At 34.9% G+C, this 25682-nt stretch overlaps 1 protein-coding gene across 3 annotated transcripts in view; it reads left to right on the top strand.

The window, feature by feature from the left end:
* Cep70 (centrosomal protein 70) overlaps positions 1–24147 on the top strand; it is a 50932-nt gene extending 26785 nt beyond the window's left edge. For all 3 annotated transcript variants that reach the window (XM_026385046.2, XM_026385043.2, XM_077793659.1), the window contains exons 11-18: positions 1486–1560; positions 7579–7684; positions 13434–13604; positions 18363–18509; positions 18622–18790; positions 18952–19066; positions 20355–20434; positions 23464–24147. In XM_026385046.2, the coding sequence (XP_026240831.2) occupies positions 1486–1560; positions 7579–7684; positions 13434–13604; positions 18363–18509; positions 18622–18790; positions 18952–19066; positions 20355–20434; positions 23464–23525 (925 nt within the window). In that variant the 3' untranslated portion in view covers positions 23526–24147. The remainder of the gene's footprint in view (positions 1–1485; positions 1561–7578; positions 7685–13433; positions 13605–18362; positions 18510–18621; positions 18791–18951; positions 19067–20354; positions 20435–23463) is intronic.
* Positions 24148–25682: the final 1535 nt, after the last annotated feature.

Genomic DNA, 25682 nt, shown 5'->3' with positions numbered 1-25682 from the left:
TTATTTGTGTCCCTGTTATGTTTAGATGAGGTGTCCCCCCAAAGCTCACATGTGAGACAATGCAAGACAGGTTCAGAGAAGAACTGATTGGGTTGCACAATCAGTGAATTAATCCCCTGATAGGATTACCTGAGTAGTAACTGAAGTGGTAGGCTGTGGCTGGAGGAGGTGGGAATGGGGTTTTGGGTTACATGTATTTTTGTGAAACAATCATCATAAGTGGAGACCTCTCTGAATTTCATATTCTGACATGATGTCAGCTTCCCATTTTCTTACTTCCCCCATATGTTTATATTTCCTAACATTCTGTAAATGGAGCCATATAATATTCTTCTTTTTATCTTCCAGTGAGCATGATTTTTCACATTTTTAAATTGTTTAAATTATTAACTGACAAATTATAGTTGTATTTATCTTTGGGGTACAAAGTAATGTGATTTTTATGAATACAAGGTAGAAGCTAACCTATCCATCACCTCAAATACTTACACTGTGTGTGTGTGTGTGTGTGTGTGTGTGTATTATATATATATAGTGAAAACATTTTAACTTAGTGATTTTGAAATGTTCAAAGTTTTATACCAGTGGGTTTCTCATTCCCAAATTACTTGAATATCTTGTGATTTCTTATTGTGGAAAGAGAAGAAAAGTAAATAGTTCTTGTATCACAACAGAAAGCTATATGCAGTATAATTACAAAGAGAAACCACCATCTGTTGACAGTTATACAGAGTGAACATTGTTGACACTCTATTTTTATTCAGCAAATATTTGTTGAATACTCTTAATAAGTTAGGCAATTCTCCAAGCTCTGGGATTAAACAATGACCAAACAAATCCCTTGATCTCATAAAGCTTACACTTGATTTATTGCAGTGCTGGGGATGAAACCCAGGCCTTGTGCATGCTAGGCAAAGTATCTTATCTCTGAGCTTCATTGCCAAACTTTAAAGCTTAAACTTTAATGGAGAAAAACTATTAATGGTTTACATGTAAGTCATTTATATAAAGTCTGAAAAACTGCTAGGTAATACGTATATTTATGGTTACATAAATATATAGTAAAGATTTTAAGAATAATGCTTTGGAATAAGGAACAGTAAATTTAGGATAGTGGTGTGGGAAGAAGAATGACATTAATGAGGGACGCATGGAATTCTTAAATACATTTTTAATGATTTGGAATAAATATACTAATATTCAAATTTGGTAAAGCTGGTGAATATACTAGGATTTGTTGTAATCTCTAACATCTGTATATTTGAAATATTTCACTACAAAAACAATAAATTAAACAAGTAAATGGTTTTGAATAGGAATTATATAGAAGAAATCCACATGTCCACTAAACACCTTATTAGCAGTCAGAATATTTAAAGAATTTTCATGAACTTGTGACAAGTAACAGGATATCCTCTATTGTTAAGTACTTTTATTGTTTTATTCACTTAATTGAATGCATTCAACGTGATTTATTTTCAACAGGCCCACACAAGAGGAATTAAAACTTCAAAAACAGCAAGTGAAGAAACTGGAAAAAGCCCTTAAGAAAAGCATCAAGTAATTATATTTCACCAAAATTATAGCTTTTATTAGGGTTTTGTATTTTGTTCCTATTTATCTATGTTACTTATCTCATTATTACTTCATGTGGCCTTGGGTTGGAATTACCAGGCTTATGGGGGACATGATACTTAAAAATGCATATTTCCACATGGAGGCACATACCTGGAATCCTAGTAGCTTGGGATTTGTTTAAAGTTAACAATTTAAACAACTTGCGAGGCTGAGGCATGAGGATTGCAAGTTCGAGGCCAGTCTCAGCAATTTAAAGAGACTGTAAGCAACATAGTATCTGTCTCAAAAAAAGGACTAAGGATGTGGCTCAGTGGTAAAGTATCCCTGGGTTCAATCCCTGGTAACCCCTCCCCACTACCCCTACCAAAAAAAGCTTTTCTGGTTCCACAGTTCAAAAGCAATTTCTCCTATATTGGATTTAGCTGTATATCCATCTTATGTGATAAAAAGTAAAAAGGTAAGTTGCCTAATGTAATAAAGTACAAAGATTGTAAATAGAATATTGTCTTCAGAAATGGAAGAATTGCTAGAGAATCAATAAAAGTAGAGATGACAAGTTCCTGATTTTTGTTATTACTAGTCATGATCTGAAAAATTTAAAGGGAGTGTTATCACTTTAAAAGTACCAAAAGGCATGCAGTAAGCCATTCTTACCCACTCTAGCTTTGAAAAGCAAGAACTCAGAGGTATTTTAATATCTGATTTTAAAGAGTAATGGTATTTTCTGAAGCTTGTCCATCAGTACCCTTTGAGTCAAGGGATTGAGAAAGTAGTTTGGGACACATTTTGTTGGAGGAGAAGAAATCTATATATAAGAAATATTTTGAAAACTGAGTTGAATATATTCATCAAATGTATTAAGTTAGTTGTGTTAGCAAGTGTTGATTTAATTTTTACTGACAACTATTTTTTCTTCTGTGGCAACAAACATCACCGTAAAAGGAAAGCACATGCATCCAGGAATTACATATTGAGTTAAAATTAAGATAGTAGTGAAGCAAAACTAAAAGAGAAGTGGAAGGTTTGGAAAGAATGCCTTCATTATTTAATGCATATTCATTTCCTTCCTACCATTGCTTGACATTTCAGGTGCCTATAGTATTTCCTATTATTTGCTTGGCATTCTAGTCTCGGGTTGCTGTGGTAAACCAAATGGAAGAATATCCCTGCCCTTGTGGAGATGACATAAAGGGAGATGATTAATGAAATAAATATGACAATTTCAATATAAATACTTACATGTAAGATAGTGGGAGTGTAGCTGTTGTGTGAGTTTGGACAGGTGGTGGTTGTGGTGACATGGTCAGTGGTGGAAGTGCTGAGAAGTTTTGGAATTGGAGAATATTGAAAGTAGAACTGACAACTTAGTGATGGATGGGATATAAGGCGTTGAGCAGGAAAAGAGAAGAAGCAAAAGTCTTCTAAGTTTTAGGCCTGAATAACTAGTTAGTTGTTAGTGCCATTAAGTGGTGAGGAAATTAGGAGACAAACAACTGGGAAAGGGGAAGCTGTAGGAGATAAAGTCAGAATGAGGAAACCTATTGACTCCAAAGCAATCATATTAGTGAAGATAAACATAAACATACATGTTTTTATGTGTACATAAAGATCAGTCCTCATTATTCAGATTTCATGTGTGAATTTGCCTGCCAAAATTATAACCTCGGATCAGTCCTCACGGCATTTCAGTCGCACATGGGCATGCTCAATGGCAAGAAATTTTGAATCAACATATATTCTCAACTATTGACCAAGTTGATGCTCTCTCCTCTTGTTTCAACCCCCATACTGAAAAGAAGGGTCTTTTGCTGTTTAGTACCCCCCCCCATATTTATGCTTTTTGTTGGTGATTTCTCTAAGGTACCTCACCAAGCATAGCGCTCCTGTACCCAGGAAGGCTGTGGTATGCCTTATGAAAAAAATACACGTTAAGTTTTGTTCAAGGCAGGAGTTAAGGAGTACTATTGACAAGTTCATTAGTGAATCAGCAGTGTACTTCAAAGTGTCTTTAAGTAGAGACTCGCATAAAACATGGTTATATATTGATCTGTTGACCTATTATGTCCCTAGTTTTCAGTTCTGCAGATATTTCAATGAAATCGACACAAGTACATTAAAACAGGTTGGAAACCATAATCTGGATATTATATGTTGACATGATAATTTAAATTATATTCTTATATAATGTCATAATTATATATTGTATATTTTATATATGTTTCATATCTGGGACAGTGAGACAAAATGGAACAGTGAGGAAAATGTGACTAGAGACTTGCCAGAAGCATGACAGTGTATTTCCCCTAGGAGCAGTGGTTTAGTACTCTAATTCAGTATTCACAGTGATTTTATAGACCATAACTGCCCCAAATAATGAGAATCAACTATATATATTTTTGTTGTTCACTTGGGTTCTGGTCTTTAGATTGACTTACCATTTTTTGTCTTTTATAATTATGATTCAGTTGTAAGGATAGGAAAGATGGTGGAATGAGATGGACATCATTACCCTAGGTTCATGTATGATTGCACAAATGTTGTGTCTCTATATCATGTATAACCAGAGAATTGAAATGTTGAGCTCCATTTGTGTATGATGAATTGAAATGCATTTTGCTGTCATGTACAACTAAGTAGAACAAATTAAAAATAAATAAATAAAAATTATTTTAAGAATTAGGATTCAGAACTAATTCCTGCTATATTTTTTGGTTGAATTTTGAAGAAATGTTTAGGGATTTTTATAATATTTTAAAAATATTTTAGTTTGGAACTTTTTATCTAGATGTCGATACAGAGAATTGGGAGTGTTAGATAATTTGCCCACATTACACAGATGGTAGGCAAAAAAAGAGAAATCGTATCCTTAATCATTCTTTCTCCAGGTCTCACTCTTGAATCACCACACTAATAATTAGAACCAAGCTAAATAAAGAAAATCTTTTGATTTTGTTTTTGTAGTACTAGGGATTGAACCCAGGGCTTGAACCCAGGGTCCCATGCATGTTAGGCAAGTGCCCTACCATGTTAGGCAAATACCCAGCTCATGAAAAGATTTTTATTTTCTGTTGTGCCAAAGGTAGAATTATTTCAAAGTACTATTAATATTTGGGAAATAATAGTCTGCTGTCAACCTAGTGAATTCCTTCCACAGATGTACAAAAGACAGTTTTATTACTGGGTAAGCTTTCAGCCAGACAGGGATGTGCATTATAGGCAGTGTGCTAAACAGGTTTACAGACAGAAAGAAATCCTCCTATATAGCCAGACAGGTAGAATTCATTACATACATGCTATCTTTAACCAAGGGAAAAATAAAATTTCTGGTGTTCTTATGACAATCAAGAGGTTAACAGCTTGGCACCAGTGCCCTAGACTAAATTCTGATAGTGTTAGAAGATGTGACCATCTTCCTTGATAGTCACATTTTCAGCATGGTTCCAGGGTTCCTTAAAAAAAAAAAAAAAAAAAAAAACCTGGAGATACAGAACTGGGAAAAGGTTTATTTAGCTCTGGAAAAGATTTAAATACATCTTAAAGAGACAGAGAAAACATAATTACAAGTTTTCCAAAGGAAGTGCTATGAGAAAAAGGAATAGAGGAGTCTTTTCCCTTTCATGAGCACAGAATATTTCAGTTGTGTTTTTTTTCTTTTGTATTTTTAAGAGTTGTAGTTACTCTTAACACCTCCATTTGATATTGAAGGTTAGTTTAACAATCTAACATGGGAGAACATGATTTCTTCTTACAGGAGAGTTAATATTATGGACAGTTTGTTTTAAAATTATGTTCCTTAAGGGATGAAATAGGTCTACCAGAGCAAGACAACCAGATGTACTACACTAATTTCCTTTATTTTTCAATACCTAGTTTGTTTAGCTGTATTCTGACCGTTTCCCCCTAGCTAGTCTAGCATTGACAGACATCAGAGTGGTCGCTGGTGAGGCACACTGAAATTAACAATTAAGGTAGTGCCCATCCTGTGATAGAAGCAAGAGGCCAAAAGAAAAAGGCTGGCTCCCCAATGTTCTTTTTTTGTTTTCCTTATGAAATGTACTGGGTGGGTTGGTTAGTGACATGCAGCCAGATGGGGCCTAACTATCTCACTGCCAAGAACCCTGATGTTTTATGGGGCAGGGAGGGTAAAAGTATTGGGGGGGGATGTTTAGATAAGGCCCCTCACCAGTAAGGAGATGATGGAAAAAGCACCTGAAAAATGCCTCAGTAAAGTCCTCGCAGTAAAGGGGCCCCTAACATGGGTGCTGGGCTAAGAAAGCAGAAATGCATGTGAATATGGCTAGCATTAGAGGGAGGGGGTTAGTCCTTAAAAGTAACTGCCTCCACAGATTTCAGTGTGCAGCTGGTCTGGTGTGAGGAAACTTGCTGTTCCTCATGAGGCCTCCAGGCAAAGCCTTTGTGATTGCTTATTGCTGGGCCTAAAGATAACACATAGTATTTGGGTCTGGGCCTGATTTGGGCTCCTCACCAAAGAAACAGTTGCCTTCAGAGTTTGGCAGTGGTGCCATGTTGTAGTGACCCACTTTTTCTTTTGTTTTTTAAACACTCATTTACGTATTTTGGTCGCTGCATTGACAGCTATAATGTTGTATATTCATAGTGTAGTAGTTATTTATCAGATTTGCATACAATTTCATAACCCTACACTCAGATGACAATGTTCAGCTTAACATTTAAATTCAGATAGTTTACTTGTCTTTCCTGTAGAGGACATATTAGCTTTTCTGTATCTTTTTGTATTCTAGATACTGTGCTCATTGCACTGCCTTTAGTCAGAACTGCAGACTGTGTGAATGTGATAATTAGAGGTGGAGTCGGATGGAAAGTGGACTGTGAGAGCCTGGTATGTGGTAGGGAAGGTGGCCAACTATTAGAGCTAATTCTGTATATTTGGTTTGGGCATCTATTCATCATTGAGCAGAGAATAGCAACTGAGTAAAGATCATGGGTGTTACATGTCACTGGAGTAGGAAATTGTAGGGGAGAAGTAAAATCATCAGAGAGTCAGGAATACTGGGTTAAAACTTCAGAGCATGAGGAATTTTGAATGCTAAACCAAAGAGATTAGATTTAGTTCACAAAGCACAAAATAGAATTTGACTATTTTGTACAAATAGCAGGTCAGAATTTGTTAATAAGCCATAGAATTAATTTAATGGTTTGGGATCCCAGCAGGAAACTGATAGCATATTCAAATTGAAAAGATTGATTTGAAGCAGATCTGGTAAGAAACTACTATTTTCAAAGGCATGATGGGGGATGAGAAGCAATATCTACCTCAGCTGGCCTTTGTAGATATTTTAAGAAGGGAAAAGGTTTGTGACTGGTGAGGTTCCTAGTCAGTCTCTCCTTTCCCCAGAGATCTTGTAGCCATCTGTCTCTTAGGTCTCCATGCTCTTTCCAGGCCTGAGCATCACTACTGTCTGTTCTTTAGCACAAGTGGAACATGTAGAGAGGGGCCAAATTGTCTAGATGTTCCTGCTCTGTGCCCAAACCAATTGCCTACTCAGACTGATTTCTCTACCTATGGCCTCTAATTTTGGAGCACCTTGGATGGAAATTGCTTTCATCTTTTGCTGTAGTTTTTTCCCCTGGTGTTTTTTATTTGTGTTGGGAGAGTGATTAGAATTTTCTTCTTCAGTCGGATCCCTTCTATTTTCAGGGATTCCTTCTAATTTGTGTTCTGTTGGAGGACCTTCTCATTTTCCAATGGCAACATGACTTAAGTTTTTAAAAACTTCAATGTACACATGCACATGCAGGGATTCCTTCTAATTTGTGTTCTGTTGGGAGGACCTTCTCATTTTCCAATGGCAACATGACTTAAGTTTTTAAAAACTTCAATGTACACACGCACATGCATACATCACATATAAGTAAAATGATGTAAGACTTTGACAAGCCAGTTGGATGGATCATTGTTGTCTTAATCTAATGTCCAGGAAGGCATTTTGTATTATCTTGATTATTTTCTCTCTTTAGATTACAGGAGGTTATCAGTCCTAAAAACTCTGAGGACACAGAGAAAAAAGATGAACCCATCAAAGAAAACCATCAACAGGCCCTAATTGACCAGAGATACTTTCAGGTATTGCATAGCTAACAAAAAGACTGATGTTTGTAATGAACCTTGGTTTCAGTTGCAGAGTAATAAATGATCACTTGATATGAATACTTGTATAGTCATCTTGTGGTATCCATGGGGATTCATTCCAGGATACCTATGGATATCAAAATGAGCAGATGCTAAGGCTCTTAAGATAGCATATTATTTGTATATAACCTATGCATGTTTTCTATCCATTACTTATAATACCTAATACAATGTAATCAAGGTAAATAGTTGTTATACTGCACTGTTTAAGGAATAAGGACAAAAACATCAATTAAGACTTTTAAAAGATTTTATAATCCTTTGCTCTCACACTTTAAGCAATTTTTATTTTTGTTGCTTTTATTCTTACATAGGTAATTTATTTCCTTAGGGTAAGGTCCTTGTGTGGTTTTGTTTTGGATATTTAGTTCACATGAAATTTAATTTTCTATTGATATGATGTAGGGAATCTCATTTTACTGGTTCTATAGATCATTATTGAATAGATGAACAATTAAATCTGTTTTATTTTATTGACAGAACTGGGTCTGTACTTTTATTTTATTGGGCCAACATAGGGTTTTAAAATTTTGAATTAATTACCAATATTTCATACATTAAGAGATTTTTAATGTACATTATCTGAAGAATTATGTCTTTTCCCTGTCAGATGTGGACATATGCTCTTCTGTTATCCACAGTTCCCACTCTTCCTTGTTTGACTCATTTATGCTGCTACTTGGCTTCTGTGGGCATTTGACTTCACAGTCTTTTGATAGGCAACTTTTTTTTTTCTCTGCTTTATTGATGCTTATAATATATTGATGTATATGCATAGATTTTTAGATTCTCTGATCTATTTCATTCCTATACTACTTTCATATTCTTTTTAAAAAATATTTTATTTTTTAGTTATAGTTGGACACAATACCTTTATTTTATTTATGTATTTATTTTTATGTGGTGCTGAGGATCAAACCCAGGGCCTTTCATGTGCTAGGCAAGTGCTCTACTGCGAGCCACAACCCCAGCCCCTCCATATTCTTTTAATTTTTATATTTTATAGTGTCTTGAAATTTTGGGGGGAAAGCATCCCGTCATCATCTCCCCACCTGCCCCCCAAATTTTCTTGGCTATATAAAAATTTAGCACATTGCCTTTCTGAATGAACAGTTTTTCAGATTAAAAAATCCTATTGGGATGAGCTGAAATTGGATTAATGTTTGGAGAAATGATACCTTTACAGTTTTGAATTATCCCATTCAGAAATATGTCTCTAATTTCATTTTCGTTTTCCTTTTCAACCTTCAATAAAGTTTTATATACTTTAAATTTCATATACTTGTGTATTTTTTATTAGGTTTATGATCTGGGTTTAATAACTTTATTGCTATTGTAAATGGGATCCAAGCATATTTCTGAAAACTGTTTTATTTTAGATATTGCTATCAGCCAATAACTGGATTTCTTTCGTTTGTCCCTTAGATTTAATTTGAGAGGATTTTTTTTTTTTTAAGAAAAAGGCAGGGGCTGGGGTTGTGGCTTAGTGGTAGAGTTCTTGCCCCACATGTGAGAGACCCTGGGTTCTATCCTCAGCACACATAAAAATAAATAAACAAAATATATTGTGTCAATGTGTAATTAAAAAATATTTAAAAGAAAAGGGCAGTTAAATTATTCATGGGCATTGAGATGAATTCATATTTTTGCTTTTATTCTTGATGCTTTTCTGTTTACTTGGATTTTGGTTCTATTTTTTTGGTTTGTTTCCTTTTCCTAGTATTTACTAGATTGGTTGAAATTTCTTTGTTATTTACCTTCAAGTAATTAGGAAGTTTATTATGCTGATTCTTTCTTTCTTTAATGATTACCCTTAAAGTTTTTTTTAAAAAAAATCAATGTAAAACAATCAATATCAAGAGCTTATCAGTAGCTGCAAACTCTGAAGAATGTAACACCTATATTGATTTTCTTTTTAAAATTCTCATCTCTGTAGCTGGGTATGGTGGCACAAGCCTGCAATCCCAGCAACGTGGGAGGCTAAGGCAGGATGGATTGGAAAGTTGAGGCCAGCCTCAGCAAGCTCCTGAGACCATGTTCCCCACCCCCCAAAAAAGGATGGGATGTAGCTCAGTGGTGGAGTCCCTTGGGATAATTCCCAATACTATAAGGGGAAAAAAAAATTCTCATCTCTGGAAATGGGAATTGCCAGTTTGCGGTTTCCTCATTGTTAACGTATCTTTTGCTGCCAATCATCAGAAGGTGTTAAGTCATAAGAAAGAATGTGCGTCTATAAAAATTCAGTGGAGAGAAATTAATATATTTTTCTATTAAAATGAAAATCTAAATATAATAAAAGTGAAAAATTTAAAAACACTATCTTTAACTATAAAGAAACTTTAAAATAAGCCTCTGAAGTCATATTATCAGGATACCTATTATTTGTAGCTTGAACACGTCTAAGGAAAGTGATTTCTTTGCTTACCTGTGTATGTGTTGCTAGGGATTGAACCTTAAGGCTTCACACATGCTAGACAGGTGCTGTAACACTGAGCTCCATCCTCAGTGTTACAACACCTGTCTAGCTTTTTAAATATGCTGTTTGGAAGTCTCCCTTGCCTCCTCTTGTATGATATTTAAGGTAGAATTTATCATTTATGGGGAGAGGGTATGGTCAAATAGTAGGTACAATAAGATATTTACAATTCAATATAGGCATCAGTAATATTAGGGAATTGTTAATTTTCTTAGATATGATAAATAGTACCACAGTTTTGTAGAATATGCCTACTTTAAGAGACTCATGCTTTATTATTTGAGGTGAAGAGTTATAATGTCTGTTTTTTCTTTAAATCGTTCATCTTAAAATAGTGAGCAAATATGGCAAATTGATGTTAACATCATTGAACCTAGGAAGTGATTTTGTGGGTGACTGTGAAGGTTAGTTTTTCTATGTCAACTTGACTGGGCAACAAGGCACCCAGATATTTGGTTAAACATTTTTGTGTGTCTGTTGAGTGTATTTCTTGATAAGATTAACATTTGAATTGGTAGACCAAGTAAAGCAGATTGTCCTTTATGATGTGAGTGGGCATCATATTGTTCCCCCTGCTTTGTACTTGACCTGAAACATCACCTCTGCAATTACTAGGGACTGCAGCTGCACCTTAGCACTTCTGAGTTTCTACTTGCTAAGTACCTATCTTGGAATTTATCAGACTTAATAATCCTATGACCCAATTCCTTACAAATAAATCTTATTACAGTGAATATATGTGTGTGTATATGTAAACTATATGTAATGAACCAAATTTATATGAAGACTGTGCACATATGTGTGTGTGTATATATATATATATATATATATATATATATAATGTATGTATATGTGTGTGTGTGTGTGTATATATATATATATATATATATATATATATGAATATATAAATGATACTGGCTATGCATCTGCTGTGAAATACAAGCCAATACAGCAGTTCTGCTTCTGGGAGTTCAGAGAATGTTGTCTTAGTAATGAGGATGACTGGGCCATGTGTTGGTCATTATCTATTGGCCCTGCCTGGACTTGGCTATATGGCAGTAGCAGAATGCAAACAGAGCAAACAGGCAAAACTATGCCTCTTAAAAATGGGCTCTGGGGCTGGGGATGTGGCTCAAGCGGTAGCGAGCTCGCCTGGCATGCGTGCGGCCCGGGTTCGATCCTCAGCACCACGTACAAACAGAGATGTTGTGTCCGCCGAAAAAAACTAAAATAAATAAATAAATTCTCTCTCTCTCTCTCTCTCTCTCTCTCTCTCTCTCTCTCTCTCCCTCTCCCTCTCCCTCTCCCCCTCTCCTCTCTTTAAAAAAAAAAAATGGGCTCTGAATTGGCATAACATTTTTCCTCAGTACATCTGTGGGTCAAGGCAAGGCCCAAGACCAGCCCAAATTCAAGGGGTAGAAAACAGACTCCACTTTCTGATGGGAGAACTGCAAAAATATACAGAAAAGAGATATTGTCATTTTTTCAACAATTTGAGATAAAGTATGTATGCTGAGGTTCAGGTAGTATCTGCTCCCCGATCTCTTTTGGGAGTTCAACTCCCAAGGCGACAGCCTTCCTGATCTGTGGTATGAGAGAGGAGAAATAGAAACAAGTCCTTCTCTCATTAATAATTTAGTGGACGAGAAGCTGTGGTTGTAGTTCAGTGGTAGAGCATTTGCTTAGCATGTGTGAGGCACTGGGTTCAATTCTCAGCACCACATATAAAGTTCTATCGACAACTAAAAAAATATGAAAAATAATTTAGTGGAAGAATGCTAATTTTTTTTAATTAGAATGTTCTGATGAGTTTAAATATAACAAAAGTGAAATATTGAAATACACTATCCTCAAGTAATAAAATAAAGCTCTTTTAAATAAATACCAGAAGTCAAATTCTCAGAAAACCTGTTTATTGTAGCTTCCTATGGCTAGAAAAGAACAATAAATAGCACCTGCTACCCATTCTACATATTTTAATTTTTATTCCTGAATTATAATTATTCATAATAAGCATCATTGTGACACATAATAAGCATCATTGTGACACATTCATACTCACACAAGACATAATCTTTTAATTTCACAATAAGACCTATCTAATTTCTCATGTTTTCTTGGATAGGCTTGTTACTATCTAGGGTTTTGATCGAGTCTTAGCAAGACGTGTATGGTGTGTCTAGAATGTGACTGTCTCATTTTGAATTTATCTGAAGTTTTGAAGCAATAGGAAAAGCCTCTTTGAACATCTTGCTTAGCTTAAATAGGAGACAGAAATAGGGAAATGTAGATGCGGTAGCTAATGATGTCTGGATGGTTATTCTTTATGTGGATTATAAGAAGTCATTTATAACTCTTTTTTAAATTTGTTTTAATTAATTACACATGACAGTACAATCATACATTTGAATCAAATGGGGTTTAATTTCTCATTTTTCTGAGTGTACAGATTGCAGAATCACATTGGTTATACAGTCATGTATATATGTACAGCAATACTAGTGTCTATTTTATTCTGCTGTCCTTGCTATCCCCCCTTCCCCTCCCCTCTCCTCCTATCACTTCTCTCTACCCAATTTAATGTGACACACTTCTTTCCCCCCCCCACATCATCATATATGTAATCTGTATAATGATGAGGTCTCCTTCCATCTTCCGTGCAATTCCCCTTCTCCCTCCCTTTCCCTCCCAGCTCTCTTCCTTATTTAGTGGTAATCTTCTCATGCTCTTCCTCCCTATCCCATTTTGAGTCACCCCCCCTTATATCAGAGAAGACATTCGGCCTTTGTTTTTTAGGGATTGGCTAACTTCACTTAGCATAATCTGTTCTAATGCCATCCATTTCCCTGCAAATGCCATGATTTTGTTATTTTTTACTGCTGAGTAATATTCCATTGTGTATAAATGCCACATTTTTTTAATCCATTCATCCATTGAAGGGCATCTAGGTTCATTTATAATTCTTTTCAAGTCTTATTCATTTTAAAATTTATTCTTGTTTTTCTGTGAAGTTTTTGGTTCTCCTCACAACTTATACAGTAATCTCATTATCATGATTAATCATATAACCAAAATTTTGCAAGTGTCAATCTCACTAAAGATTTTTATAATACGTAAAATTAGCTCTGAAAAATCACGTTACATTGGCATATAAGGTACCCCTTTACCCTTTTGTATGACTAAAAACACTTTTTATTTTAAAAAAAGGTGTTGTGTAGCATCAATTCAATTATTCACAATCCAAGAACTCCAGTAATAATTTATAAACAGAGCAAAGGAGGAGCCCAAAATTTTAATAAAGATCTTATTCAAGATTGTGGATTTGAGCATCTTGTTCCTATAATAGAAATGTGGGCTGATGAACTGACATCTCTAAAGGTAAGGGGTTGAATGTTTTTTGTGTGCTTGTAAAATCGATGGGACTTTATAGATTTATTAATCAGACTTGGCTTTTGATGTTAATTTAACAATAAATCTGGAAAAGCTTATCTAATACTGGAATTTTACTATCTACAAAGTTATTTTAAGTACTATCAATTTGATGATGTCACTACTGTTATGTTTTCTTCCTCTAAAGTTCTACCAAAGATTTTTAGGCCCATTGCCTCATTGAAGATCGTGGATCATTTCTGGATCTTCCTTTCTTGTTCCACCCTCATCTCCCTCTTGTTGGTATCTCTACATTACAGATTTTCTTGGCCTATTTGTCTTCAAATGTAATGTCTTAATTGCATTTTAGTTGAAAATATTTTCCTTCTCTTCATAATTTTTTTCCTTTTCTCAGAGCTAGCTTATCTTTGATTTATTCTCTAGAGCAGGTAATAGTCAACTAGCAGCCAGCCCTCCTCTCAGCTGTTCTGATGATCCATGAAGATTAAAATATATTCACTTCATAGTATTTGTGTATTCTTTATTGCATAATTTGAGGTATTTCCAGTTTTGATTTTTATTGAAAGGTGAATGGCCTTGAAGTTACTAGTATTTAATTTCTGTGCCCTTTAAATTTAGATTTCTCATTAACTAATATCATACATAGCACTCCCTCGGGAAATGAAGATATGCTTCACGGTATTTGTCAGCAGAAGCCTTAATACCATGAAGTATAAATAATGCAGAAAATATGTGTTAAGTATGTGTAAGCTTCATGAGAACAGAAAGTTTTCTTATTTGTTTCTTGATATTGCCCAAGGATCCTCATGACACATAATGAGTGCTCAATTAATATTTATCCGAATAATAAAGCTGAATATATTCCAAGACAACAATATGTATGGAGGGTGACAGTAGTAAATATTAAAAATTTTTAATAAAAATATGCCTATATATAACTGATAAAAGAATTTTCACATTCAGCCCAATTTCTTTTTCCCTTTCAGCTCAGAACTATACAACACATAAATGTTTTGGTTAAGGATATCCTGTACTGGGTTAATATGCTTACTTTATATGCATCTAGTCTGTTTCTCATAAGAGGGTGAAATAATTAGTGATAAACTGTGAACACCATGGCACTTCCCAGTCATTGCCCATCAGATGGACTTCCCAATAGCATATAACAGTGCCAGCTCCTCAACAGAAATGGAGTAGAAAAAGCCTCAGCCTTTCCAGCAAAGGGAGAAAACAAGAAAGGAGGCAAAGGGATCAAATTAAGAGACATATATTGATTATTTAATGTCCAGAGCATTGTTGGAGTTATTAGAAAAGGTGAATATGAGATTCAGACAAGTTGGAGAGAGAAAATATACTCAAAAATCTGAGATTTAAATAACCATTCATGGTGTCATTAGAAGAAAAGTATGCTGTAAAGACAGATGGCAAAGTGCACGTGAATAATACACGTGACTTGTACTCTGGAGTCCAGAGAATGAGGAGATCACTCTGACTGCAGCCAGCACCCAAGAAAGCCTTTGCAGTGGTAACACGTTCTTATTATTCCAGTTTTTCCAGTGGAAGGAGCAAGAATTAGTTTTATAAATTGAATACTCTGAGGACACCCAAGAGGCAGTTGGCTAGAATTGTTACTTCTGACATTGAAGTAATTCATAGATTTTTTAGGCAGTGCTTCTGACATTTTTTACTTGGTTCAAGTACCCAAATTGAGAAACTACGTGAGATTCTTTGAGGCCTCATGTGAAGAGTTCTTTATAATGTAGCAATCTCTTAGTTTGGGAAACAATCTTCCCAGATTGGTTTTTATCCTTGGGCTTGATTGGCTTAAAAGAGAAGCATGGTTTGAGGGATAAATGGATAAGACAAATGTGTTATATATTACTAGAGAATATAATTTTTGTTTTATTTTTAACTGACACATAGCTATACCTATGTATCGGATATAGGGTGATATTTCAGTACATGTATACAATGTGTAGCATTCAGATTAAGGTAACTGGTATATCCATCACATCAACCACTTAAAATTTTTGTTTTTAGGAACATACAAAATCCTCTCTACTAGCCATTTTAAAATATACTATTAATTGTTGTCAACTTAGTTATCCTCCTGTGCTAGACAGCATTAGAAGTTATCCTCCTATCCAACTGCACCCTCTGTTTCTGTTAACCATCCTTTCTCCATACCCTCTCCAGACCCTTCCCAGGCTCTGGTAACCACCATTGTGTTTCTGTGAGATGACATTTTAGATTCTACTTGTTGATCAACAAGAACATGCAGTATTTTTCTTTCTGTGGCTGGCTTATCTCACTTAACATAAGGTTTCCAGTTTCATTATATACAACAGTTAATATTGCTAGTTTTTTTTAATCGTCTCCATAATGGCGGTATTATATTACATTTCCATCAACCATGTATAACAGTTTCTTTTTCTTAGTGGGTTTTCTTACTAATCCATTAAGTATTCAGTCATAAAAAGCAAAGAAATTCATACCACAACATGAGTATTATGAAGATATTATAGAAGAAGCTAGTTATGAAAAGACAAATACTGTATGAATCTATTTATATGAGATACTTAGTCAAAATCACAGAGACAGAAAACAATGATGATTGCTTTGGGATGGCAGAATGGGGAGTTATGGAATGGAATAGTTTGTTTTACAAGATGAAAGGAGTTGTGGGGATGGACAGAGGTGATGGTTGTACAATGTATTTAATAACATTAAACTTAATGTTGAAAGTGGCTAAGATATTAAACATTATGCATGTATGTCTTACCACAATTTTTAAAAAGTACATGTTAACAGCTGGAGCAGGAGTGGGTGGGCAAGCTGGGAAACACACCGGGCCAGCTACTGCCTCTTCCTGTCTTTTACTTCTTACCTCTCTGAAAAAGGGAGCTCCAGGCGCAGTAGCTTTTCTCACCCAGAATACTTGTGTGCTGTTAGTTTCCCATTCCTCAGTGATTCAAGAAGCTAGTCATACATGACGGGCAAGACCTTGAAGTATTTCTACATCCTATAGCTAAGCAAAGAACCTAGGAGTTCCTCTTAGTATTTTTTCCTGGCTTACTTGACGAACTATGCTACAACTATTCATAATGACTGCAAAGGAGACCAGAGCATCATCTTAGTTTTGTAAAACTAGTTTATTCTCAAACAGAAATTTTTAAATTGGGTATTCTTTTTATCATAAACTGCTTCTTCATAAATGTACCTGTTAACTGAATTATCCCATTATCATTATGTTGCTACTTGCTGATTTTTTTTCAAATTTTAGTGGCACTTCTTACTTAAAACATTCATTTGACACTGAATTTATTGCTGTGAATTGCTAAAATAGATAGCTGCCATACTGCAAAATGAAAAGTAACGGTATGTGAGGTCTGTATCTTAATGGAGGAGTGCTAAATAAGTGGAGGACTAGAATAAGAAATAAGAAAAAGGAGGAATTTCTTGTACTTGTGTATTCTAGAACTTCACTCTTCAATATGGTAGCCACATGTGGTTGTTGATCAATTGAAATGTGGGTAGTTCCCCCATTGAAAAGTGTAAAATGCACACCAGATATAGAAGATTATGGAAAAAATTCGAAAATATTACATATTATTTTGGGGATATACTGAATTAAATACATTGTGCTGAGGATCAAACCCAGGGCCTTATGCATTATAGACAAGCATTCTACCATTATAGAAATATATTAACTAAAGTTAGTGTTACCCGTTTCTTTTTACTTTCCTTAATATGATTGCCAGACGATTAAAATTACTCTTGCTCATTTTTTTTCCCATAAAGCATTGTTCTAAAGGGTCAAGCATTATGTTGTGCACAAACTAGATACTTGGTAAATATTTGTCAGTTGGTCAGTCGTAGAGCTCTAAACTTCCAGTGGCTTTGCGTTTTGTGCATAGTGTAAATAGACTAGGGCAATATGTCTATACCAAGAAAGTTAAGGTGTTATTAAGATGAAGTAGAATCAAGTTTTTAATGTCAGAGGAACTCTTATCTGGAGACATACATTACAATATGGATGAGTCTCAGAAACGATATACTTAATGTAAGAAATCAGTCCCAAATGGTCATTTGTGTGGTTCTGTTTGGTGAAATGGCAGATCAAAGAAACAAAGTGGTTTAGTGGTTCCTGGAGGCTGGGGGGCAGGGGAGCATGGGGAAGGACTATGAGTGGATATGGGATTACTTTTGGGATGATAAACAAGTTCTGAAGTTAGATAGTGGTGAGGTTTGTATATTTCTGAAAATACTAAAACTGATTGTATACTTGATTAATTTTTGGTATATTAATTCATCTCAAAGCTATTATAAAAATTCAGAATGTGGGCTGGGGATATAAGTTGGTGGTAGAGTGCTTCCTAGCATACATAAAGCCCTGGATTCAGTCACCAGCACTGGTGGGGAGTGGGACTCAAAGAATACGTTTATCCTTATATTCGGGTTTTATGTACCAGTAATTCAAGGTAACCATGTAAAAATATAGTGATCATAAATAACATATAATTGCTTAGGGCATCCATATTTGGAATAATCAGTGTGTACTTTGTTTTTATTAAATAAATCCTACATTTTTCTGGAGAAACTTAATTTTAACAAAATTTTTAAAATTATTTCTAAATACTGATGATGGTTACATGTCTATTTTTTAAACTGCCTGGATTGTTTTATTAGTGTTATTGTAGAAATTATTGAAATCAATACTACCATGTCGTTTCTTTTGTCATAAAGGATTTGTATAAGTCCTTGAAAATGCTATCTACAGAATTGATACCTTGGCATAATTTAAAGAAACAGGATGAAAATGAAAGTATTAAAGTTGAAGATCTGTTGTTTATGGTGGATACAATGTTGGAAGAAGTGGAAAATAAGGAAAAGGTAATGCTTAACTTATATAAATGTTCACATTTTTAAGTTTTTAATTTTTTTTATTAAATATTTAGAATATTTCCAGACATGAATGATCTTTTCCACACCTTCTTTTGGACAGGACAGCAATATGCCAAACTTGCAAACTTTGCAAGCTATCGTTGCTCACTTCCAAAAATTATTTGATGTGCCTTCTTTAAATGGAGTTTATCCCCGAATGAATGAAGTTTATAGTAGGCTTGGAGAAATGAACAACGCTATGAGAAACCTCCAGGAACTCTTAGAATTAGGTGATGACCCTTTTTCACTTTTGGCCCCTACTTGATAATTTTTTCCTAAGAAATTAAAAAATAGGTTAAAGAATCAAGGATAACTAAAGTATAAAATATTTGATGGATGTAATGATTTTGGAAAACCTCTTTTTATATATCCTATGTTTTTCTCTTTGCAGACAGTTCATCCTCAATGTATGTGCTGGTGAGCACAGTTGAAAAATTGTGCAGGATGATTAATGAGGATGTGAATGAGCAGGTTAAGCAGGTGTTAGGACCTGAAGACTTCCAAAGGTATTTCTTTGAGGAGTATCATCCAGAATTCTTGGAGTGATGAAATTAAAGACATTCAAAAGTTCCTAACTTATTTACCTTCCCTATTTGGAATGGCACTTGTTAAGTAACTTGACAACCTAAAATAGCCCACACCTTTAGGGATGGAGAAAATGCCAAGTATTTTCAAGACAGAAATAAGTTGCTGGGCCTGTAAGTTTACATAGGTTGGGTAAGAAACTCTTCAGCATAAGCCTGTTCCCAGGGAAAGTTGTATGTGGAAAAATTCAAACCGTTTTAGCCACTGTAGAAACTATTAAAATCTGTAATACCATGTAGTTTCTTTTGTTATAAAGGATTTGTGTAAATTCTTGAATACTGCCTACAGAATTGATGTCTTGGCTTAATTTAAAGAAGCAGATGAAAATGAAGGTTTTAAAGTTGAATACCTATTGTTTATGATAGATCCAGTGAGTTCTACCATGATCATAGTTAGATCATATCAACAAGTCTTGTTTTTAGGATACTACCAAATACCACCAAATAATTACTAACAGGTTATTTATTAATTATTTGATTAGACAGTAAATGTGAAGTATTTTTTTAAAAGACTGGGCATTGCTAATATAAAACCTACTGTTTTTAAAAAATACTGAGGGATTGGGGATGTAGCTCAGTGGTGGGTTGTGTGCTTAGCATGCATGAGACCCTGGGTTAATCCCCAATAATACCCCTCCAAAATTGAGATGTAGCTTAAGACAACTTTTCCTAGCCTTCACCCCCAATTTTAAACTGCAACAGATTGAAAAGGAAACAACATATTCCACGTATTTCTTATGTCCTGTATGTTTTCCAGGAAGAACCCTTATAAAATCTGACACTTGAGTTTTTGATATTTAATGCTTTTAAAAGGAACATATATCCCATTATTTGTCTTTTTCTCTCTACCCATGGTTTTACTCACTACTGATACTTTTATCTTCATGTTTAATAGGATACTGAGCATAAAAACCTGTTAGAAAATGCAATAAAAGCATGGTTCTCTAAAGAAGGCTTGAGCTAAATGGAAAGTTTGCCATGTCAAGAATATGATGTAATTAAACAGATGATGTTTTCTTAAAGGACATTGATATTAGGTCAACGAAAAGCAAAAATAGAAAATATTGTAGTGAATGATTATTAAGTTTATATTTAAATTAGGATAGTCTCTTTCCACTTTGAAGATGTTCTTTTTGCAACCATTGGCTTGCAATCAGATGTTAAGAACCCAAAGTTGGAAATTTGACATAACTTTGCATTTTTTAAACAGCATTATCAACAAATTGGAAGAACATGAGGAATTTTTCCCAGCATTTCAGGCATTTACTAATGATCTACTTGAAATCCTAGGTAAGAACTCCGTTGGTAATAGTTACATTTTGAGTCTTTAAGATGTCAGTGGGTTTGAGAGAAAAGTGTTCCTTAGTTACTGGATTGGTGTTTTTACCTTGAATGTTTGATAGAAGTGTCTGTAAACCACTAATAGTTGTGGAAACATGTTCCTTACTTGAAGTTAGAGTCAGTTGGAATTAGTCCACAGAATAGAGCAGCACAGAGCATTTAAGGAGATTAGAACTGCCTTGTTTTGGGATGTTATAAAAAATGGCATTACTCTGGCCAGGCCCAGTTTAACCCTGGCTCTGCCATTGCCTAATAAGAAATCTTAGCAGAATTTATTATTTCCCCCCCGCCCCTCACAGGGGATTGAACCCAGGGATGCTTAAACACTGAGCCACATCCCCAGCCCTTTTTAATTTTTATTTTGAGATGGGGGTCTCGCTAAGTTGCTTAGGGCCTTGCTGAGTTGCCGAGGCTGGCTTTGAACTCATGGTCCTCCTGCCTCAGCCTCCCAAGTCACTGGGATTACAGGTGTGCACCACTGCATATGGCAGAATTTATGATCTTGAAAGGCCTTTCCTCCTCCCCCTCTTTTTGTTTGTTTTAAAGGTGGCACAGCCTATTGTGTGTTAAGAGTACACAAAGTTTTCTTCTCAGATGATATGAAGTAATGTAAAGTAGTGAACATCTATAGAAAGGAAGAGACTTAAGTACGACATCTGTACTGTTGGTCAGATTGAGAGCTTCATTAGTAGCAGTATCTGTTAAAGGGGAAAAAATGTATTTGTTTAGGGATCATAGGCAAAAGAGACTCTTATTTTAACATGGCTGTAAAGTTAATTTATCTTAACAATTTTCAAAGTTTAAAGTGATTTATTCACTAGCAGATTTTTTGTTTAGCTCATTTGAAAGGATTTTAAAGAATGATTCCTCAATTTTCAGAAGCAGAAATGAGACTTGGTAGGAAGATTAGGAAATGATTAAATTCAGATTTGGTAAGAAAATGAATAAATAAAAGAAATATCTTACTGCAGTGTGTAGCCTAGAGAACATAAAGGAAGTTTTGTGAATGGTATTATGTGGACTGTGGACTCAAGGGAAACAAAGAATGAGTGTCCTTTAGGCATTCTCTATATGCTTTGAAGCTCCTAGCAAGTGAAAATATTACTTGAAAGCTAAACTTCAGATGAGTCATGAGGATGAGGTTATGGCTCAGTGGTAAAGCACTCGTCTAGCATGCTTAAGGTACACTGGGTTCAATCCTCAGCACCACATAAAAATAAATAAAATAAAATAAAAATATTGTGTCCATTTACAACTAAAAAAAATTTTTTAAAAGATGGGTTATGAAATTGTACAAGTGTGTTGTCTAGAATCCTGAAGAGACTGGTTTCCTGCAATGATTCTACTTGCTTCAGGAGGGCCATTAAATTCAACAGTGATGTTCTTATTAATTAATAAGTACTACTTTGCAAATTAATAAATATTTTAGTGGGTGTGCTTGCAACACTTGAAATAAGACCCTTTATTACCTTTGTCTCAGATGTTATTACATTTAACATAGTACATATATTTGCAAGAAAGTTCAAGGTTCTTGCAGAGGAATTTTGTATTTGGTTTGAAGTTGAAATTCTGGAGTTAAATATTTAACATTGGGGAAGTTTGGCAAAATGTGACTGGATTTTAAATTACTAAATGTCATTAAGTATGTGGTATATTGGATATCAGATAGGGAGACTACCCTTCAATAAATTTTAGTTTCTATGCTTATGTAAGTGGTATAATTGGCTGAGAAAATTTCCATATCAACCAAGGTCTTTGTCTATGAGGTTCATTTATAAGGCAGGTTTCTCATTTAATGAGAAAAGAGAGATGATTTCAGAATGGATGGGAATAACTTGATTTTTGGACCTTTATTTACCACAATGTAAGGTGTGAATCAAATTCTCTGCAGCAGGCTGGATTACACTGTCCCCCTTCCTGTATGCTTGATGCTTTGTGAGCCCAGACAGGGATTCTGACTGAAGTCAGAAGCTTATGGAACTCATGACAGTGGGTCAGCATGGGTCAGGTGTTAAGGCTAAAGCAAGAGCAACCAAAATCTAGCTAAACAATGGAGAGAAAGAGAGTTGGATTCCAAGAATTCATGGCAGAATAAGTCAGAAAAAAGTAGTGGGTATCTATAAACCTGCCGTTAGGGCTTACTTTAAGGAAGGCTGAAGTCTGGATAATGAGAAAAAGGGACTTTGCTTTCTCCATAGCTAGGAGCTTAAGAGAATGAATTCTAACTTCAGCTGGCTGGAATAATATAGGTTAAGAAAGAGGAATCAAATTTAGAAAAATCTGTCAGAGAAGAAACTGAACTGGTTTATCTGGGAAGCCAGACCAGCTAAGGACTCCCACACCTGGCACCTGAGGTTCTCTCTCTCTGGACCTTCACACCTCTTATTAGGCACACCCGTTCAGCTCAAAAGGTAGGCCTATGAGTGATCCACTAATGAGAGCTCTTCCTAAGAGAATCAGAGGAACATTGTGTCTCTGTGTGTGTGTGTGTTTAATATCTTTAATTATAAATGGACACAATATCTTTATTTTTTATGTGGTGCTGAGACTTGAATTCAGTACCTCACAACTACTAGGCTAGTGCTATCCCACTGAGCCACAACCTTAGCCCAAGGGCACTGTGTTTTATGAGAAGAATTTCCTAGGACTTCAGATGAAGACCCTAGTACAGAAATGCTGCTACCTGGGATTTCACTGTGTAATTAGGTCTAAAGAGGCACTACACATCATAAATGTGACCAGTTGGATGTGTTAGCAAGAGCCAGAGTCAGAGAGTGAGCATGTGGTAGCTTTTATAAACAGATGCACTGTTTAGCATCTGTCTCTGAATCAGTGATAATGTGTCACCATGATGTGCATGAAAGCACCAGTATTGTCTTTTTGCTTGAGGTTTGTTTCTGCATAGAGTTCTCATTTCCCCTGAACTGATCACTAGAAAGTTACTCTGCTTTTTTATTATTATTGTTTTTCTGTTACAGAAATTGATGACTTGGATGCCATTGTACCTGCAGTAAAGAAATTAAAAGTACTTTCTTACTGAAAACAAATCAAATCATTTTTACTGTGTAAATTGCATTCTTAGCATTCTAAGTATTTTGTAGAATTGATCTTATTTTGTCATAAGGGTTATAAAATGTATTTGCTCTCAGAAATCATCTTAATATTGGGTCATTCTCCAGTACTAAGATTCTTTCATAGAAAATAGCTGCTAAGTTATTAAAGCAGTAACTTAATTTGAGATCCTTTAATCATTTCTTAGAAACACTTGATGCTTAAAATTTAAGGTTATTTTAAGGTAGAGTTTGTAAGTAAAAGAGACACCCAGGAAGAGAAATTGCAAATAGAAAAGTTTCAATTAAGTTGAAGGTTTAATGACCTTTGGTTGAGGGCAAAAGGAATACCATTTGCTTTCTAAGGCCAGCCAGTAGGAAGCTACTGCTCTCCTGGAAATGATTAATTTGCATTTTACTAAGATATCCCTCATGATAGTTGCCCTTTCAAAGCAGGAGGAAGAAAAGGAAGAAAAAAATGTTATATCTCAGTGTTAGAATAGGAAGTAAATCATGGGGGTAAAATAAAATAGGTGAGTCAATAGAAGTCCCTCACATTTTTTTAAAAAAGTATTTTTTAAAATTTTAATGTAATGTACTTTTTATAAGGACATGAGATCTCAAATAAAATTTTTGTAAAGAATTTCCAAACATAAGTGTCCTCAGTGACTTATTTGTATTACTCACAAATAATGAGTCATTCATTTTCATAAGCTCAGCCTTCCTTGGGCAACTCCTTCACCTTTGCTGCATTTTACATAAGAGTATTGTTCTTGTGCTTTCTGCTTATTCTCTATTCCCAACTTTCAACCTGCTTTGCTTCAGGGGCCAGTGTTCTGCATCACATCCATGAGTGTGGGCCACTTCCACTTACCCTCCATCTCCTCTCCACAAGCAGCAGGCCTAGGAGGATTTCTGTTATTTTTGTTGCTTGGTATATTATTATAAAACATATTCAGGAAGCAGCAGAGTGGAATGGAGAGAAAATGTCCATAGACAGCATCCAAATCCCTGGTGTTGTGACATTAGGCTTAGGGGTCAGGCATAGACAATAACTTAGATTCTTCTAAAATTAAAACTATCCAGAATTCGTAGAACATGTCTTGAGGCTAAGTAGAAAAGTATTTGGATATTCAATGATATAAATACTCTGAATTGATTATTCAAAGAAATTGCCATGAGCCATTTTTTTGTTTGTTTCTCACTAAGTTGCCTAGACTGTCTTCTAATTTGCCATTCTCCTACTCCAACCTCCTGAGAAGCTGGGATTACTGGTGTGTACCACCATGCCAGGATAATAAATCATTTTAATCTGGCACCTGATTTAAGAGCCTGTGAATAACTTAGTTTAAAACATAAGTTTTCAAAATTTTCTCTAGAAGCCTATGGTTTTTATTTGGAAGTGCCTCAAGGACCACTGGGAAGGGATAGTGACACTAATAGGAATAGTTTTAGGCCCTCTCTTATTGTATCTACTTTATCCATTTTTTAATTATTTAAACTATAAATAGCAAAGTTAATTATTTAGCAATATTTAAATATAAACTTTAAAATACCAAAATTGATTTTAAGTTTTATTGATGTGTAATTGACATATAAACTGTTTTTTAAAAAAATTTTTAGTTGTAGATGTTCACAGTACCTTTATTTAGTTTTTTTATGTGGTCCTGGGGATTGAACCCAGAGCCTCAGTGGTAGAAACTTTAAAGTGTAAATTTGGCAAGTTTTGATGTGCATATATATTTGTGAAATCACCACCACAATCAAAATGATATATATACCTAGCACTCCAAAATTTTCTTACTATCCTTGCTAATCCTTCCCAATTCCTCCAATCTCCAGGAATTAGTTGGTCAGCTTTCCATCACTATAAATGAGTTTGCATTTTATAGATTTTTATATAAATAGAATCTTACATACTCTTAGTCTGGCATCTTTCAGCATAATTATTTTGAGATTTTTTTTTTTGCTTATATTAGTAGTTCATTCCTTATCACTATGTAGTATTCTGTCAACCATTTGTTCATTCACTTAATGATGGAAATTTGGGTTATTTCCAATTTTTGACTACTAATATAAAACTGCTGTGAACATTCATGTTCATATGGACATATTCCTGACATTCAATGCTTTTTCATATATTTTGT

This window comes from Urocitellus parryii, chromosome 2 (genome assembly GCF_045843805.1).
Source record: "Urocitellus parryii isolate mUroPar1 chromosome 2, mUroPar1.hap1, whole genome shotgun sequence".
In the NCBI taxonomy this organism is placed as follows: Eukaryota; Metazoa; Chordata; class Mammalia; order Rodentia; family Sciuridae; genus Urocitellus; species Urocitellus parryii.
Note: the sequence above shows the minus strand (reverse complement) of the source record. Positions and strands in the feature narration are given on the sequence as shown.